Source organism: Gymnogyps californianus, chromosome 1, assembly GCF_018139145.2.
Source record: "Gymnogyps californianus isolate 813 chromosome 1, ASM1813914v2, whole genome shotgun sequence".
In the NCBI taxonomy this organism is placed as follows: domain Eukaryota; kingdom Metazoa; phylum Chordata; class Aves; order Accipitriformes; family Cathartidae; genus Gymnogyps; species Gymnogyps californianus.
Genome location: NC_059471.1, coordinates 119,854,533 through 119,875,100, shown reverse-complemented (window position 1 = coordinate 119,875,100; position 20,568 = coordinate 119,854,533). Strand labels below are relative to the sequence as shown.

General features: G+C 38.5%; 1 protein-coding gene across 1 annotated transcript in view; it reads left to right on the top strand.

The window, feature by feature from the left end:
• The window catches only part of EPHA3 (EPH receptor A3), a 232,470-nt gene that overhangs the window by 190,115 nt on the left and 21,787 nt on the right, over positions 1-20,568 (top strand). Inside the window, exons 11-13 of the mRNA XM_050908784.1 lie at positions 4,072-4,257; positions 10,284-10,345; positions 12,657-12,866. Coding sequence (XP_050764741.1) covers positions 4,072-4,257; positions 10,284-10,345; positions 12,657-12,866 — 458 coding nt within the window. The remainder of the gene's footprint in view (positions 1-4,071; positions 4,258-10,283; positions 10,346-12,656; positions 12,867-20,568) is intronic.

The window sequence follows — 20,568 nt, the reverse complement described above, 5'->3', positions numbered from 1 at the left end:
CAAGAGAATACTACAGAAAGTATTTTCTTCATTTGGGATAGATTTAAGTATGTGCTTTGCTGAACATGAAAGCAAGCATTTGCTTTTCTTTCAAAGTTTAAACATACTTGTAGCATGACATCTTGTTGATCAAAGTATTTCTAAAATTTAGGGGCTACCTGTCCATGAACTTATTGTGAAGGTTTGCAGTGTCTCACTGAGGGCTTGTAGAACATTGCTGAGGTTCACGAGGTTTATGAAACATTCAGCTTAGGTGCCTCTCCAATTCCAAGGGAGTTCTGTGCACAGCAGTACAATCATGATTTAAAACAGAGCAAAGTAAAGGGAGTAGCTAATTTCACAGAGTCATCTTTTACTTGTCCCCTGGGTCTAAATGCACAGCAAATGCCATTCACTGATGCGCTAAGTAGCCTATTTAAAAAGAAATTAAGATCTCCTGAAGAGAGATCTTTATATCATGAACAGCCCTCCTAATAATATCTATTTACTTTCCACACCTAAATAGACATATCAGTCTGCAGGGCAGGTTATACAATGTTTATGTGTGTAGCATAATTAAAAATAAACACTTCAGAAAGGCTTTACATGAAAAGCCATCAACCTCATCTCTTAAAATCAGTGCCAGATTTTCCACTTTCCAAATCAAACACAAGTCCTTATTCCTCCTAAACAATATCTGATGAGATCCAGCCCATTTCTTAATAGGACCATATAGTAATGATTTGCAGGAAAAAGATGTAGTGTAACTGCATGTCACTATGGGTGTTGACCAGATAGACTTATGTAGCATCCATATTGCCCTGTATATGAAAGAACCAAAGGTTAACGTAGTTGGGCTGCCTAGTGAGCTTTTTCCAGTGAAATCATTTTCCAAGAAAGTAAGCCCATTTTATATTCATGGACAACAGTAAGCTCCAGTGCTATGAAGGGTCCAACTTTTAGTCTCTTGCAGCATCCACTGGCCTCAAGGCACTTGTGGAATCTGATTAATCACCCAAGTTCTAAATTGTGCAGCCATGGTTAAATGGGACTGTGTTGACGGCCATTAGCTGTAACCTCTTCCTTCCCAAAATATCAAACAAATATCAGATACATGATTCCGGTCAGAAATTAAGGATTGATTGCTGGACTGCTTGCTGAAATCATAGCTATAGTCTCCATTGACAGTAACTGAACAATAGTTTTAAGAGATTAGCTTGTTACAGCTTTTTGGACCATTAAAACATAGAGAAAAGGGAATACGAAACTGGACATTACAAGATTTATTTCAAGCACTTTTTTCCCCTCCTTCTGTTTTCAAGATGTGCTTTAGTCTTCCTTTTTGTGGTGCTCTGACAATATTGAGCTGGGGTTAGTATTTGAACTGAAGCAGTGTTTGCTCTTGGTAAAGTATACTAGTCATTTTGGCTTGCAGAGGTTGAATATTTTTAATTAAGAAGTCTGAACAGAACTCAACACTGATTAGTTACTGTAATAGGTTTTACAATTCATTTTCTGAGCTGCTGCCTGTCTTGGCAGCCTGAAATACAAATAATGTTAGAAACAATGGATGTAATGTAAGTGCTGTTTTAGTAGTATATATGTATATAAAGATATACCCTGTTCTTAATTTTTTTGGTTATTACATTAATAGAACAGTACCATGCCTAGAGGATGAAGCAGCTCAGCAGCTGGTGTTAAGATATGGTGACATTCCCTTCTATGTTGTTGACTCAAATCTAGCCTGGGTTAGCAACAGAGAAAGGTCATTGCCCTATGACACATTTGTTCAGTTTTTTTGGTTAAATTGGCTGTCTAACAGAGAAACCTTAGAAAATAAAGCTGAAAAGTGACCTCAAGAGGTCATTAAGTCCACACCTTTGCCCAAAACAAAACTTGTTAGGTACCGTTCTTGACAGATGATTATTCTTTACAATCTTCAAGATGAAAGAGTTTATAGCCTCCCTAAAAAATCTTTTGTGCTGTCCAAGTGTCCTTACTGTTAGAATTTTTTTCCTGATCTGACTGACCTTTATTGTAATTTGCAACTATTCTTTGGTTTGCCTCTTGTGTATAGAAAAAGGAGTTGGCATCCATCTTATTTATAACCATAATTTTGAGAAGCCAAAACTATTGTCATGTCTCTGTCTTCTCATTCCTTGTTGTGTATAGATAACACCGATTCCTTGAGCTTTGATCGTGAACGCACAGCCCTGCCTTTTAAGATTCTGGTCATTGTTATTACTTCCTTTATCATTCCTGAACTGCAGTGCCACAAATGGGATATGGACTCTAATGCCAGCCATATTGGTGGCAAGTTGATGAAATAATAATTTCAATTTGCAGATAAATGGGCTGAATGTAACATCTCAAATGTATCCCATGTGGTATCACGTCTGAAGTCAATGGTGAAGGGCTATCAATCCATCACACATTTCTGAACATTAAATCTATGAAAAGCAATGTGATTTAAATTTGCCTATTAAAAATATCTTATTTCTGTGGGTTTTGGTCATTTTTAGTTTTCACAGATGTTGCTTAATGTAAAAAATCAGTTGCAAAGATAAAGAAAATCATTGTGGGCAAATAGGCTCCAAGAGCCTTTGCTCTTTAAAGGCATAGTAATGCTATTGTGTTTAGGATTATTACACATTAAGTTGGGAAAAGCTCATATGTAAGCAGTATAATCACTCTTTCCATGATGTTTCACTCACAAATAAAAACAAAATTCCCAGTTTGCGTAAAAATGATGCCAGCTAGATTTAGATTTATAGGGTTTGTTTGTTTTCAAGCCAAACTTTCTATACAAGGCCACTTGACAAAATATGGCATATGAGGGGCTGTTTATATTTAGATCTCATGTATTTTGACAAAAGAACCTGAATAGGCATGTATTGTTGGAAAATGAGTGTTAAAGCCCTCCAGCAACACCCTCTAGTTTCTTGAAAGGAACAAAAAAACCCACAAACCAAAACACCTTTCTTTTCTCTGTTCAGTAAAGCATTTTCCTTGTCTTTAAATACAAAAAATCACACAGGGCAATTCTTGCCATCATATTTCTTGTATATTTTATCCATTCTCTGTTTTTATTGTATTTTTCATTATTTCAATTATTTTGTCATTAAAACAAGGAGACAAAAAGTTGCTACTGTCATTTTAACTGGAATGTTGTATGTGCAGTTTATTATATCATATGAAATCTAAGATGGAGGCTGGATAATTGGGAATCAAAAGTCAGTTGCTGCTTACATGTTTTTTAAGATACTGAAACTTCCTCATATGCTTTATGTAATCATTAGTTAAATACAGAAATTTTCAAGTGAGAGATTTTCTTCCAGCAATTTGTCAACATATTTAATACTTGCTCATTTGAATGCTAAGATAATTTTCCCTGTGCACTCTTCTTGGATGTTACATAGCAAAGGATAAAGCATATTGTATAAAAGTAAACATGCAGTGATATCTGTCATTTTCTATTTAGGGATCTCACACAATATACAGTGGGCACAATATTCATGGTGGACTATCAGGTCCCGTAGTCCCATAGTGACAGTATATATTTGCATGATTAGATCCATCTGAATAATGATAGAACAAAGATAATCTGTATGGATTTCTTTTTTCTTTGCAGCTGTGTAGATAAATTCTTTTGTTATGAATTATCTTGCTACTTTAATTGAAATAGTAAAATAATTGGGAACTGTACTATCTCTGTTAGGTAGAAATGAGTATAATGTTCCCAAGGATGCATGACTATTCTGATACTTCTGCATTAATCAGTTAGCCCTCCTACTATTGTCTCAAAGCGCATCAACTGAAACAAAAAGGGAATTTTCTGGTGACATTTATGCATTCCTCTGCTCTGCAGTCATCTGGATATGCAGTGTAAATAAGTGACATTGTCTAATTTGACAGCTGGAGAACCCAAGCATGGAAATGTTAAGTAGTTGTCTGAAGGCCTCCTTTGGAGCTCCGGTCTGTGGCTCACCAGTAAACATCACACTTCAGGGACTTCTGCTGAATGCGTTCTTCTTTCTTAAATCCCTATGAAATAACTACATTTCATCTTTTGTCATTTTTCCACTTTTTTAGGGGAATTTGGAGAAGTGTGCAGTGGGCGCCTAAAGCTGCCTTCTAAAAAGGAAATTTCAGTGGCTATCAAAACCCTGAAAGTTGGCTACACAGAAAAACAGAGAAGGGACTTCCTGGGAGAAGCAAGCATCATGGGACAGTTTGACCACCCTAATATCATTCGATTAGAGGGAGTCGTCACTAAAAGTAAGATATGACGAGGGCATCTGTTTTGCATGGGAAGTGTCACTGGAGGTCCCTTCCAACCTAAATTATTATGTGATTTGCTGATCTTTCAAGCAAGAGCAAAAACAAATAAAAAAACTGAATCATCCGTGTTTATGCTCTGCAAACCCTTCCAGAAATGTTTATCTTATAACCCTGTCAGTATGTACCAAATATCCTTCAAAAGAGATAACAGCAGAAACACGTAGCTTGGCTTTTGCAATGTATATTGTATTTCCTCAAAAGCAGGAAAAAAATTACCCATGTGAAAGCACCAGCTAAACCCACACTGATGGATCCAATGAAGAATGGCGTCGGAGGAAATTGCCTGCAGTGCAGCTGCAGGACCTTCACTGTCTTGCTGCTCTCAGGCTGCTGAAAACTTAGAAATGGTACCCTGGGTTGATGAGCTGGGAAAAATTGGGGAATAAAAATAGTCTGCTTGAAAAAAATACAGAGAACATGGAGAAAAAGGAGCATTCCTGAAGAACACTGCAGCTCAGTAATAAACTGGCAGGTTAATAAACTCCAGAGCTACAAATTGCTACAAAGTGGCCAAGAGGCACTTGCTGATAATCTCTTAGGAGTCATGGAGTCTGATGTCCGAAAGTTTCCTAATTGCACTGAAGCAATATGTTCCACTTTCGACTAAATCATTAGATTTTATTATTAGCACATATTAATGAACAGCCTACCTGCTACAGCAACTGATACTAGTAAATTAATAAATAAGTCCAAAGTTTTTCCTACATGGTTTTCATGCAGGGAAAATACTCCATGTGATATTCAGTATGTACCAGTATGAGGCATTTTAAAGATCCTGATCCTCCAGAATTTATACCTCTTAGTAAAAATCTCAAAAAAAAAAAATCTTGGGGCTTTAAGCTGTCAGTAGTAAAATTGATTTTATTTCTTTGATAATATATATATTTTTACTAATAGACATTTTCTAAATCTGCCTTTGGGTGTTTTTGTTATGGGTTTGGGATTTTTTTGTTAAAGCATGTTTTTGTCTATGTTTATGATAACAAATCACTTTCTCTTTTTGAGACAAAAAAAGTAATTGAAACCTCCATCCACATGCGGTACCTTCCTGGAAAAGTAACGTATTTGAAGAACCCTCTCCAGCTCCACTCTCGTTAAGATAACAGCAAGTTGTAACAGGCATTCCTGAACAGTGGTGTTGGTCTTAGAGCTCCTACCCAGCTTTCCCATGGCAGCCACAGTAGCCTCCTTGAAGCCGGCCAGATCCTTCCTGCTCTTCTCCTATGAGCAGCTGGTGGGATTTGGTGCTGGTGATGCTGCCTCATTTAGGCAAGTCCTGGCTCTCAATGCTTGTGCTGCTGATTGTCCTCTACCTTGAGGTGGAAAGGCAGAAATAGTTGGTAGCAGAAAAGAGAGGTTGCATGAAGTACCAAAACCGGCTTGTTCTGCGAGACATAAATTCAGAGACTTCAGCTACACTTTCTAAATTTCCATTGCAGCATAAGGTGATAAATTTAATGGTCAAATTTATCTACCTGCAGTAGTTATTAGGTGGGAGATCAATAAGATTTTATATGAGGTATTCTTAAAAAAAAATTCAGGAATGCTCTGAGATTTTTCAGGGTGTCTTGGTTTCGGCTAGGATAGAGTTAATTTTCTTCCTAGTAGCTGGTATAGTGCTGTGTTTTGGATTTAGTAGGAAAAGAATGTTGATAACACACTGATGGTTTTAGTTGTTGCTAAGTAGTGTCTATACTAAGTCAAGGATTTTTCAGCTTCTCATGCCCAGCCAGCAAGAAGGCTGGAGGGGCACAAGAAGCTGGGAGGGGACACAGCCAGGACAGCTGACCCAAACTGGCCAAAGGGATATTCCATACCATATGATGCCATGCCCAGTATATAAACTGGGGGGAGTTGGCCAGGAGGGGCAGATCGCTGCTCGGGAACTAACCGGGCATCGGTCAGCGAGTGGTGAGCAATTGCATTGTGCATCACTTGTTTTGTATATTCTAATTCTTTTAGTATTATTATTGTCATCATTTTATTGTTGTTATCATTATTTTTCTTTCCTTTCTGTCCTATTAGACTGTCTTTATCTCAACGCACAAGGTTGGGTTTTGGTTTTTTTTTCTGATTCCCTCCCCCATCCCACTGGATGGGGGAGTGAGCAAGCAGCTGTGTGGTGCTTAGTTGCTGGCTGGGGTTAAACCACGACACAGGGGAGTGGAAAAAATCGGTAGGATGTTTCCTGGTTCATCCTAGAGGACTCTGCTGGCAAAGCAGTTCCTTGCCATTTCAGTGAACTGCTTGGAATGTGCTGAGGAAATTTCCAGTTTAACTGGGTAGAAGTATACCAAATGCTTTGTTGTTAAGTAGATGGTTTTATTGGTTTTAAGGAATCTTTTTTTAAAATTGCGTGATTCAAGGTTTCACAAACATAGACAGGTATGAAACAATTTCATAGCTTACTGCAACAAATTATATGAAATAAAAAAAATCGCAAGAATGTGTCTAAAAATAACTAGTTCAAGGTATGTGAAACTCTATATGTTACGAAGAGACATAATTACAATAATAATGCTTTCTCTAGGTGTGATTCATGAAAGTCTATTTTGCTGATTTAAATAACATAGAAGTTATTCTTCAGCTTAGGTCTCGCAGTCCCATTAGGAAAGGGCTGCCAGGTCTGCCTGTATAAATCCAAGTTATCTCCTGGTTTTTAATGACACACGCTTTGTACAGTCAGAATAAGATTTGCAGTCCCAAAATTACTTGAAACGCCAGTATCAGTCTGTACACAGCTGAGCTAAAATCTATTTTGTTGCATTTTGTATTCCTGTGGCACTTGAGAAAATAATTTAATTGCTGTGCATGCAGGAATTTGTGCATTGCTTTTGAATGTGCATTACTAATTCTGTCTGTATTCTGTATAAGTAACTATTAGTAAGTTTGCTACTCAGCTGTATTTACAGCAGACTGCTGTCTGTTTTGGGGGGTTGGGAGTGCCAGCTGCCTATCACATTTAAGTATGAGAGAGCAAGCTCTGAATATTCCCAGCTGAAGTCAATAAAAGCCTCAGGGATACAACACCCTCTCCAGATAGCTTGAATACAGGATTTGAGAAAACTGCTCTGGAACTATTTGTATCTGTTTGACTGGGTAAAATTATTTGGCATAAATGCAAGTAAAGATAATCATTTATTTTCTTTAACATTCTGTAGGGTGATAGGAGGCCAAGAAGGTTGTGAGGTTTGTTTTTTTTTAAACCAAACCAATATACTGTAATAACAAATTAGCAAGTGTTTGTATTCTTTAATGATAGCTATTAAATCACACTCAAAAGCGTTAGTTTATGTACAGTCAGTAGAGAGCCTGTGGAGTATTTGCTGGATCACTCTCAGTACAGGTAAGGCAAGATAAACAGGTGATATGACCTTTTCTTCATTAACCAAATTCTTTTTGACAGGTGGCCCTTAGCAATGATCTAGCTTTTCATACTAATTGGATCTTCTGCAGCAACTCCTAATAACTGCAATTGTCATGATCTGTATAACAGGACCCTTTGGTATGAGAAAGTTCTCAAGCTGGGGTGGCTCTGGTTTGCCAGGGGGACAACCCACCAGCAATATGAAGGAGGTGCATCCACCAGATAACACTTCAGTCCTTTGCTCCAATGCAGAGTTGTTCCCCTGCTTCACACTGATTTCTGTTCTGCATTTTCCTGCCGCTACACCAGTCTCCTGGGCACGCTGTAGGCAGTAGTCTTAATAACCACCGCGCATGTTCTGCTTAGTTTACTAATAATTTACAGCAATTTGTAGCCTGTTAGTATAATAAATTTCAGCAACACTGTTGACACAAGTTTTTATCATGTATAAACGGCTGTGCTTTGATAAATGAATGCACAATGTTCTTTTAAATGTGCACTGTGTTGCTTCAGAGCATATGCTTCTTATTAGGGACACATTTCCAACTGAACGAGAGTGAAACCCTGCACTTGGGGCTTTCTGAGTACGGGTGAGCAAGGCAGGGAGATGGTCTCTTAATAATTTGAAAGACGTATCTTCTTACTCTAATTTCAGTCTTCTGATGTGTCATAAAATTGACTGACTTTATACAGAAACTAGGCAACTGTCTCCTGCTTTCAAAGTACGTGGATTTATCATAGCCCCATTGGTGCCCATTACTTGAAAGATCCAGCAGGATCATTCCATTACCAGGAATGCCTTTGGGTTAATGTTGCACACACAGTGTAAGTTAGGTACTTTTCCTTGCACTGCATATTTCTTGCTACCAAGAGTAAGGAAGCAACAGAAATTTTTTGGAGGTTTTACATCATTAGGCCTTTTATCTGTACCATATCCTATATAATTCAAGATTAATGTTTTGGATAAAGAGTTTGTTCCTACTAGTTAATGGATGACAGAGTCGATTACCCATTAGTGTGACTGCCACAATATAACACATCATTTGCACAGCAGAAAGAAGATATTTTAACCCATTAATCCATGCCAAGAGGACAAAGGATTTTCTTCTCATTACATTAAACTCATTCTTTGAAATTAATATTTCTCTTCTAAGAATTTCTATTTGGTAGAAGCTGTATTTTCTGAAAAACAAACAAAAAAGGAGTTGTTACCATTTACTTTGCTTTTTTAATGGCTTTCTTGCTTTTAATTATACTAAGTACCTCTTTCAAGCCTCATGCTGTTCAATTTTAAAAGCTAAAATATCACCATGCCTGCTGTACAATATGCAGGCCTTTGTCATGCTTTTATGGTCAGATGCCTTCCTGTATTATATGTGAAATAATAATTCATCTCCTTAAATAAATGCATGCTCTTACTCACCTTTCTCTCTACCACAAAGAGAAAATAAACAAAGCTTTAGAAAATATTATGAAATAATAAAATCCACATGACGGTAAAATATTATCAGGGCAATGACCTTTGTCTGGAAACTTCGCTGTAATCACATTATTTTTTGGGTCCATTTCTCTCCAACATGTCAGAGTTGCATATAAAATCTTGGTTATGTTACAAAATACCTTAGGGTAGAAAGAATGGTTTCACAAACTGATCTGAATCTGCACGGGTAACTTCTGAAAGATATTAGAGACTTTTCAAGGATGCAGGGCTGATTCTTTAGAGCATGCCGCTGCCCTGTGGATGCAGCGTGTTCATCCCCCAGCTAAGTTGTGCTTGGCAGGAGGGGAGGTTCGTGTTATCGGTGATCCCGCCGCAGAGGGAGGCAGGACTGCCTGGAAAGAGGGCTAACCCCCAGCAGTGGAAGGTGGCTGTGTTACAGCTCTGCTTTTCTTTCCAGTGCCTTGTATTAATTTATTCTGCACTTTCCCTTCCATCTCTATCCCCACCCCAACATTGTCCTTGGCTTATGCTAGGAAAATACTGAAGCTCTACAATTTAAATGCATTGTAAATACCCTCCTGAGGGAGAGGGTTTTTGCTATTGCCTCCATGTACACTATTTAATCTCTCCCTTACCGTAGTATCTGAGGAACATATTAACTGTGCCCATGCGGTAGAGCACTGTTCCACAGTCCTTGCGCCTCTGTTGTGCAGACCAGGGCACCTCTGGAGAGAAACTGCGACTCCCTCCACAGCGAGTGCCCAGTTCCCTTCCAGAGGGAATCTGGCGGCAAATGTATGGCAGAATACACCTACTTCATTGCATAAATTCAACGGTTATGTGAAGGATTATATTCAACAGTGATGGATAAGACACCGTATACTGAAAATGCAGGATGCTTCACTTTGTTTCTTGGGACTTGAGCTGCTAAAAATCCTATCAGTTTATGCTGAAATGACTGTATTTCTGTTGATGTCAGTGGAATCACAATTATGTTGTGGATAGAGTTGGTTTTGCCCATGCGTCTTTTGCTTTCTCTCTAAATGTAAAATTATCCTTGGGATTTGGAAGATTTGGACACATTTCTGAAATGCCTGTTTTTAGTAGTCATTTTGTATTCATTTTAAGTGCCTGACCCCTGTAATATATTTGCAGGTAAACCAGTTATGATTGTTACTGAATATATGGAAAACGGTTCCTTGGACAGCTTCCTACGGGTAAGTGCAGTAGAGAACTACATGGTGCAGGACTGGCTCTTGTTCTGAATTTGTTACGAATTTGCTACCACTGTACTCTGATTCATCGTTAGCTCTTGTTGCTTGATATTTCATTATTTCCATTTGGTTTTGTGTGCATTGTGATGTACTCAGAAAGCCAGATAGGGATCTGCTAGTCCATTTTGACTGCTTGCAGTAAGCATTATTCCAAAATCAAGAACATTTTCATTTTATTAGTATGTCACATCAATAAAAAACCAAACCAAACCAAACCAACGTTCTGGCCCATAAAAATGGAAATTGTTTTTCTGAGGGCTGAATTACTACTGTAATGCAGTTATGCTTATGGGTTGGCAGCCTGTATGTCTTACCAAAAGGTTTCCAAAGTGAACAGATTTGTGGAAATTTTATCAGTAAACCAATAGTACTGAGCCAAGCGTCATTTCCCTAAACCTGAAAAGTTTAGGGAATGACCCCATACCTGAGGGTGTTTGAAATGTTTTGCTAGCAAACTTTATTGGCCTGTTTTCTTTCCCCAACCTTAGACACACTAATACTGTTGTTGATTTATCTTTGTTTTCTGTCAAAGTTGGTAGCGAGCCTAAAAAAATTTGAATGCTCCCTGTGTCACCAAGATTTACTTGTGGCAAAACAAGAAGTGTAGGAGAAATGAAATCCCATCTGAGGGGAAACACTAGTTTAATTTTAATTTGTTAGGGCAAACTCAGCCGTGGCTGGGAGACTGCTTTGGTTCTGCCACGGTTGAATGACATTATCCCCCAAATTCATAACACTGAACTAGACGTTTAACCCCAAAAGGGGATATACTGTCAACCTTAGTTTCAGTATGTACTGTATATGTTATGATGTTCACTGGAGCATGTAAAATACATATAAATAATGTGTCAGTATATCTGAATTAAATATATCTGTACTGAACTATATATATTTTGTTTAGGCTGAAAGTCCTTCAAGAAAGCTCTGAGGAAAGGAGAATAATTTCTGACTGTACAAAACAGTTGTTCAGCTTGTTCGTTCATTTGAGTGTGGCTTTTTTTTTTTTTTTTTAACTACTGTTGTGTGGAAACATAGATAAGAACCTTGTGACTCATTAATATCACTGGCAACTCAGGCCATATAACCCTTTTTATAAATGCCTTTTAAAACTAGTTAGTTTGCTTTCCCCATTGCCATTGAAAGGCTGAGCGTCTCATTCCTTTCATGGTTAGAAACCTTCTGATTTCTAGCTAAATCTTTTCCACGGTGTATATAGATCCTCTTGTGTTGGCTCTAGTTAAAGAAGGTTTCATAACAGGGAACTGCTAAGAGTCTTTTATAATAATGAATTTCTTCATGAAAGGGAATTCTGAGAGGCTCTTTAAGCATCTACTGTGCCATATATTTGTCTAATGTTTACAGTACTAATACTGCCCCTAAGTATATTAATCAAAAATTAAATGAATGCAATCAGTCTTGCAGACTGATTCGTGTGAGCTCACCCCACATAGCAGAGCCAGCTCCCATGTATTTAATAAAATTCTGGAAGAAGCAGCAGGAGAGCTGGAGAGCTGCCCATGATGATACATTTAAAGCACTGGGGGATTCATCTGAGAGCTGCACTAGGACGTACTGTTGTCCTGTCGTCTATGTATCCATATATCAATATCAAAGCTTGATGTTAACAAACAGCATTAGTAAGAGCTGGGAGATTTAAAACATGTGTCTAGAAGTAGAGAATTAGAAATATATGCAACCATTGGTTTCTAGGCTAAGTCACAGTGTGTTTAAGTGATTTTTGTGTTCCTGAAGTTGAAAATTTTGAGGAATGAGTTTAATGGAATTTGAAAGCCACTGAATCAGATCAGCATTTCCTTTTGTTAAAAAAATGGTTGTGTAATAGAAAACTTTCATTAGTCCATTGAGTAAGGCTGGGATTTTCACTAAAAATTCCTGTGGCCTTTCAGGGAAGTTGGACATCTGTTTCCCTAATGTCCTGACACTCTAGTCTCATGAGCACACACAACTTAGATTTACGTGCCGCTTTCACACAGGTCCCATATAGGAAATTAAAATTCTGATGACAGCAAGAATGGGAAAAATTAGTTTTTATCTGAAGTGAAAATCTGTCCCCTTCCCTCAGCTGATTGGGAGATTATCCTCCGCAGATCAAAGTCGTTCTACATGTGGCTTTTAAATCATGACCCCTGACTCACGAGCTCTTCACTTGAAGAGCTTCCAGGGTCTTTATCAAAAATTCTGTGCAAGGAGGAACATGAACAATCTCTGAAATGACATTTCAAATGTTTTCCAGAAACACGATGCCCAGTTCACAGTCATCCAGCTAGTAGGCATGCTTCGAGGGATCGCATCTGGCATGAAATATTTGTCAGATATGGGTTATGTCCATCGAGATCTAGCTGCTCGTAATATCCTCATCAATAGTAATTTGGTATGCAAAGTCTCAGATTTTGGTCTCTCTCGTGTACTGGAAGATGACCCAGAAGCTGCTTACACCACAAGGGTAAGTTTTTGCGTTTATCCTTTTGAAATTTTTGTTGGTTGTGACAAAGTTAGACTGAAATCTGAGGGAGTCCGTGAGGTTTATACTCTGTGTTGCAGAGGCCATCCAGTCTTGCATGCCCAGAGATGTTCAATAAACTAAACTCATCACAGCTATTTTTTAATTCATGTCTCGGAGAAGATAGAAGGCAAAAAATATGGTTTCTGTTGGTAGATTATTTTTCTTAAAGTAAGCAAAATTCATGGCTCAGTTTCTTTCTGCTGGGTGTGTAAAGGAGTGAATACCATAATTAAGGCCTGAGTTGGTTTGGCACACAATAATGTAAGACTTCATATGTGCTTTGAGCAGATTTTGTTACACAGCTGATTTAGCTCCCACCCAGTAAAACAAAATCCTACCCAGCAATGGTTGTTTTTTTTTTTTAACCTTTTTGTGTCTTCTAGCATGATGGGACATGTGTCTGGTTGGAGCATACTGATATCACTGTTCTGCAAGGGTTGTACCTGCTGTTGTACCCCTAACTGAGTAAAAACTTGAGTAAAACAAAAAAAAAGAAGTCTTGCTTAACAATGTAACAAACCACCTGTACTTTCTCCTTCTTATATCATATATGCAAAGTGGTACCCATCTTTTGGAGATGTAATGATATCAAGGAGGAGACTTACCTCTGACTGTTTCATCCTGAGATAGAGAAGCTTTCAGCAGATAGGGGACTGCCCATAGGATAGGCTGCTGCTTGTTTCTTTTCTGGATTTCATCCTGCCTGAAAAGCTACCTGGAAGCTATGGTGTTGGCTTACAGCCTTAGAAAAGCCACAGTGTCTTCTAAATACAGCTTTGCTGCACCTCTTATTCTCACTTGAATAACACTTCTGTTTTATTGTGGAAACCTTGAAGGCGTTCATTTAGCTTTGTGTATGTAGATATTACACTGTGATGTCTGGTTGTTCACTTTAATCCTATTGCAAGTGGATTTTATTAACTTTAGAAAAAGTGGCATTAATATCCAGTATCTTAGTCAAGTGTAATTTGCGGTGATGCTTAGTAATCATCTCCTCTTCACTGTACAAACCGGATTAGAGTAGAATGTATCAGCAAAATCTTAATGTGGGTTTTCTAGGGCTTCCTTCATCCCTGATCACTGACAGGAGCAATCAATTATTGTGGTAGTTTGCATGCTGTCTTCTTCATGATTGAAATAAAATAACGTGACAAATGAGTAAAGAAATCCTAGCTGTTTTCTTATGCATTTTATATACATTATATACACATACATTTATAGATTCATATTTATCAATCATACCTTCATAACTTACCAGGCATAAAGACTCTATTCTTTACTTGACCTTTCAGTGCTTTCTTTGACCTCTGATAAGCTTTGGTATGTTGTTAGAAATATGCAATATATACCACTTTAGAAAACTGTCTGCAGAGATCTCTCATGGTTAATATAAAGAGACATTAGTCGGAGAAAGCAGTTTTCGTGCTCAGTATAGGTGCAGCATTCATAAGTAAATATTAATATAATGCAAGAGTTCCTCAAGAGCAAATTGTCTGTAGTTCAGCCAGAGGTGTATTGCCTTGTCAGATATGCTTGCCTGCCCTCTTCTTAAAAACTGCTGTGAAAGTAATGGGTGTTACTGTCCCTGAGGTAAACAGTTTTAGATATAGTATTTATCTAGTCTCATATTTAACCTCCCTCCCCCAGGATGTACGCTTGCAAGCTAAGGCAATTACTCTGTGTCCTACCACCACTCCCCATAGGCAGGTGATCGGTCTCCTCTTTAAAGCAGCTGCTTACATGCATGGAGATTGCTGTCCTCTTCACACACATCCCTCCGTTCTTTTATTTTCTAAGCAGTTTTTCCAGACTTACTATTCTTGCTGGTCTCTTTCAGATTCTTTTCAACTTAACTACATTTTCCTTAAATGTGATGCCCAAAATGGGCTACTAACCCCCAGCACCAAGCATAGCATATTTATCTGGTGTTTCTTACACATGCCCTTTCTGTTAATATCTCCATGGGTGAGAATTCTCTATTTCTCCTCCCACCCCCAGCACGGCTTTGCAACGTGGTTGGCTCATGTTCTTCTGCTCGGACACATACCTCTGCCAGGCTTCAAAGTTCAATTCTCTTATTCCAAAATTCATCTGGGCATACAAACTAATCTGTAATTTAGTAATGGCATTTTGTGTACTCACATTAAGAGCTGAAGATACCTTTGAGTCCTAGTTAACTTAGATGAAAAAGTTGTATAGGGAGGAAAAATTAGCTCCCCAGCGAACTGCATAGCACACAGCTTCATAAGGGAAGCGCACTTCCCTGAAAATGAAGCGTACATCAGTGACTTATATCTCTGGGTGGATAGGACAAACCAGGGTGCACAGGGTGTCAGTGTTTCTGGCGTGTTACATGTGAATTTCCTATGGCCAAGTGTAGTGTTGAATTTCTTTTTTTTTTTTTAACTTCCTCTCCTTCTGCTACCTATTGTCTGAGCCTACCTGCCTATTTACACTTAGATAGTGAAATCAGATGGAAAGAAACTATTGTAAAGTGTAATCATCTGTGTTCAGTAAACTCCATCTGGCATTTATGGTGTACATGCAAGCTGCAGGAAGATGCTCAGATAATTAAAACCTTCAAATACAACCTAGGACAAATCTAATTTCCTTCAAAAGTAGTTGCTGAATATACCTCTGCCACATCTTGACTCTGAGAGAAGGACAAGGCTATTTGCTATTCATATTTTTGCTCAACTTTCCTTTGAAGTGAATCTTGTATACATGTCCAGTTAGTGTGTCCCTGGGGTATGTTTGATCCCCAGCTTAAACAACTGGGGAGCACGAGTGTGAAACAGAGCTCCTATCCACTGGCAGAAAGCTGGGCAGTTCACGTTCCTGCTGCTTAGTCATATCACAAAACACAGGACCATTTCTTAGGCTGCTTCGAGTGCATTTTGCAATCACTGATCATAGAATAGTTTGGGTTGGAAGGGACCTTTCAAGGTCATCTAATCCAACCCCCCTGCAATAAGCAGGGACATCTTCGACTAGATCAGGTTGCCCGGAGCCCCGTCTAACCTGACCTTGAATGTTTCCCGGGACGGGGCATCTACCACCTCTCTGGGCAACCTGTTCCAGTGTTTCACCACCCTCATCGTAAAACATTTCTTCCTTATATCTAGTCTGAATCTACCCTCCTGCAGTTTAAAACCATTACCCCTTGTCCTATCACTACAGGCCCTATTAAAAAGTCTGTCCTCATCTTTCTTATAAGCCCCCTTTAATTATTGAGAGGCCACAATAAGGTCTCCCCAGAGCCTTCTCTTCTCCAGGCTGAACAACCCCAGCTCTCTCAGCCTGTCTTCATAGGAGAGGTGTTCCACCCCCCTGATCATCTTTGTGGCCCTCCTCTGGACCCACTCCAACAGGTCCATGTCTTTCCTGTACTGAGGACCCCAGAGCTGGACACAGTACTCCAGGTGGGGTCTCACCAGAGCGGAGAAGAGGGGCAGAATCACCTCCCTCGACCTGCTGGGCTTCTTTTGATGCAGCCCAGGATACGGTTGGCTTTCTGGGCTGCGAGCACACATTGCTGGCTCATGTCCAGTTTTCCATTCGCCAGTACCCCCCCATATGACAAAACCAAGACAAAAATAGTGCCACTTCTTAAAATAATGGCGTCATCCCAAACAATTTCATGCCTTTACAACTAAGGATGACAACTACTCAGTAAGATCTTTGAAAAGACAAAAAAAAAAAAAAAATCCACATTATAACTGCAATTCCAAATGTTCAAACAGTAAAGAGTGCATATTATATTAATGGGTAGAGACCTTTGCCTTCCCTCCACCTCTTCCCACTCCCAGTTCTCTATTTAGTAGCCGTGGTACTAGGGAAATTTATAGAATTAGCTGCAAAGGTAGATGTTTTATCTATTTAGCCTCCTCTTCTACCCCTATTTTCCACCTCTAAATGTCAAAGCTTGAGAATGATTCCATTGCTTTAATTCATAATTGTAGTTCAGGATTGGTCTACCCCCAAGAAGCCCAGTCAGCCCTTCAGGCTTTCAGTACACACCACTGACTGGGTGAAATTTTATGTTGTTCTGTTCTCAGAAGCTGTGTCTGAAGCTTTGCATAAAGAATATGAACATGTATCCTTTTATAGATCAATAATGTATGTATCCCTTTATATAGTAATCCGTAATCTGTGATGTGATATGCTATTGTTCAAGAGCTCTGAAGGATAATGCGAAGATCACAGGTGCATATGTGAAATACAGGGAATCAGGAGTTGTAAGAAAACTTTGCTACCTGACAGGGTCATTTTTTACCTCCTGAATTATTGTCACTGACTCGATACCACAAAAGGCCTTCGGCAACCTGTGGTCTGCCTGCTTATGGAAGCAGAAGCTAGCATGTGAATCAGGCTGACTGAGTGTTTGGATTTTTTTTTTACTGAGCCTTTGTGCCAGAGGGGATGTACTGTAATTATCTACATTCTCCATGCCTATTCAGTTTTAATTGAAAGGCCAAGATTGTATTAAAATTGTCGTTGTCAAATTGATCTTTTTTATTCTTATTATTTCTAGATGTCTGTATGACAAGCGTGTGGACTAATGACACAGTATGAACTGGAAGTAAATTCAAGCCATCACACATGTAGAGGGACTGTAATTATGTCTCTCAAAGGCATAATATTTGGGTAATCAGTAGATGAACTTTGACTATTTAAGCGCATAGTTGGATACGTCACTGGTGTTCATGACATTTCAATGTAAAACACTGTCCAGTTATTATATTTGCATGGATAACTCCTCATTAAATCTACATCACTTCAAAAAATATTGTGCTTTGATGGCAAGTATTCTGGTAGCCTGTGCCCCCAGGTAATGGTGCCAGAGCAGGGAGGGCACAGCAAGGCGCTGTTCCTTTGTGTGCCACAGGGAAGGGCACACAGATCCTTTCTGTTATGCACACGTTATTGCAACTGGTGCTTGACAGAAATTTGTTGTGGTTCGTTCGTTCCCTGTATATGCAAAAACACGGTAATACAGTCTGAGTGTATTGAAGGGTGTGGTAAAAAAGGAAACAAAAACCCACAAATTCTCCTGCCTGATAAGCACGAGGGAGAGAAACAGTGTTCTGTTATCATTTACCACTCAAGAAGGAGATAATTTCAACATAAAAATATACATTAGTAAGGGATGAACAAGTAGCATCAGGTAATTTTCAGGTGCTTAAGAGGGTAAGTCAGACTCCCCTCACTCACATGAAACCATCTTGTTCTGTACCAGTAAGATATCTCCTGAACTAGCCCAAGTCCTCTAATGAGTTAATGTCAGGCTTTTACCTTCAGGTTTTCCTGCAAAGTTCTTCTGATAATTCTGTTAGAATCCATTTTTCTTGATTCTCCTCTCCCCAGGCCTGTGGCTTAGGTGCCTGTGGCAGTCACCCTGTAACAGATTATAAATCAGAATATTGGAATGGGTTATGAAGGCCTGGAAACAGCTGCCTTGTGCTGGAGTGCCAGACGTGCTAGAAATAAATTGAGGACTTCATTGACTTTAGATGAATTATGCTGAACAGCTAGATACTGTAGGAATCAGAGCTCCATCTAGAGCAGATAAAACTTTCGGTTACTGCTGGCTCACTAATTTCAAACCCCAAGAGTGGTTCTCTGACCTAGAGCTGCAATAACAAACTCCTACAATTTCTAATACTAATGCTTTCTTTCTACTCAAATCCAGGCAGCTTCTTTGGCTTTATGACGAGCACGCCCCTAAAGGGAGACCATGACAAAAATATATAAAACTTGTATTTATCTTCAGAAAATAATCAGTAAATATTTTACCAGTAGCTATTGATGCATGCACATGTAGATTTCTCTTTATAAGCCTGTATCAAATAAATTTGGGCAAACCTTTTTCCTAGGCACATCTATAATGATTTTTCATTTAGCAAGTTTGCCTTACATGTTCAGTCCCAATACTACTAATTTTGAAGCATAGGAGCCCAGTAATACCAGCCAATAATATTAGAATTTCAGATTTTCCAGTGGAGGATAAACAACAGAGATAGCAGATAAAGAAGATTAAATTGCATTAAAGCCTAATGGACATAAAATACATAATTAAAAAAAAAAACAGATAGGATTTCTTAGCACTTTCATCATGACAGTTTACAGCTCAGGTATCATTATACTTATTTTAAATATTGGGAGACTGGGAAAAGGGGGTAAAAAACAAGAGATGAGTAAAGAAACAAGTATGGGACCTTAGTTTTCCCAGCTCCAACTATATGGTCTAGGAGAAAGTGTTTGGTTTAATTTATGTGAAAGTAAATTATGTAAGATATCTTTGATCCTGGCAAAGGATATTGCAAAGAATATCCTGATTTCTGGCAAAGCAGAAAATTGAAGAGGTGATATGTGTTCAAATGAGATGTGTATTTCTCAAAAATGGTGGAGAGAAGTGAAAAGGGATTTTCTAATGCTGAATGATCATGGTTTTGGAATTTCAAAACAGACTTTTTGAATTACAACAAGCCTTATAATTTTCAAAGGTAATAGCAATAGAAAACCATGCATTTAGTTTGAAATGACTCTTCAGATTTTCTGCATATATTGATATTTGGACATCTGCTAAAATGTGAATGTTGCATAATCCTTTGGGGGGAATTGTTTTTGTGTTAAAATGCTTATTTGTCTAAAAAATATTTACCAGAACTTTGTTTTTTTGCTGTTCTTGCTCTTAAATTATTCAAAAAACGAGTCAACAAAGTCCCCTTTTAAATACAAAGATAAGATTGACATTTTTATGACAAATTGGGGAGCAGAATAGCAAAATTGTAGTTTTACACTCTATTCGGTGGCAAATGATTTATTTTTTAGCTACATTTTAATGCTCTCCTTATTTTACTCTCATTTATGGTAATGCTACATGTATCTGTAGGCTTGTATAGAGTTACAGCTGAGACTTAGCAAAGAAATTTGTTTCCTTGTAATAGAATCTAGGGTTGATGCACCTCCATTTTTCACTAAAACAAAGCCAGAAGAACTTTGTTTCATTGAGTTTATAATCTTCCTTACCCTGCAATAAAGCAGTCCCAAAATGTTAGGAGACTCATTAATGTCATTTTGTGTAAATGTGTTTCTCCAATTGTATAAATTACATTTTCTGCAAGATTATAAAGGTAAAGACCTTCTATCAAATATAATATTTCCTGCCTTTGCCTAAAGTACTCATGTTCTAGCCACGAGCACATTTTTCCATGTGACATCTGGCAATTATTTCTCTACGGTTCAGCAAGAAGGGCACCATTTTCATATCTTAACATGAAATTTAAAAAGTGAGCCTGAAGCCACCCACGGAAATTCAGATTTTTTAGAGTAATATTCTGAAAAATCCAAAATGATGCTTCTGTGTTTCACAGAACCAACCATTATGCTGATGCAAGAAAAACAACATAAATACTCCCTGTTTCGAGGGCTGTCTTATGTGGCACGTCATAGGTGTATGTTCTGCCATCCCTTTATTCAAAATGTAGCCGAAGCAATTGCTGGAGAATGAGGCCCAGCCTGGCTACGTTTCCACGAGCCCACTGACGACACCTAGCTCTGTATCTCAGCTTCTTTTGAATCAGATGGCACAGTCTCTTTCCCAGCGGTGCTGATGCCTCCAGGCACAAGGGGAGGGATC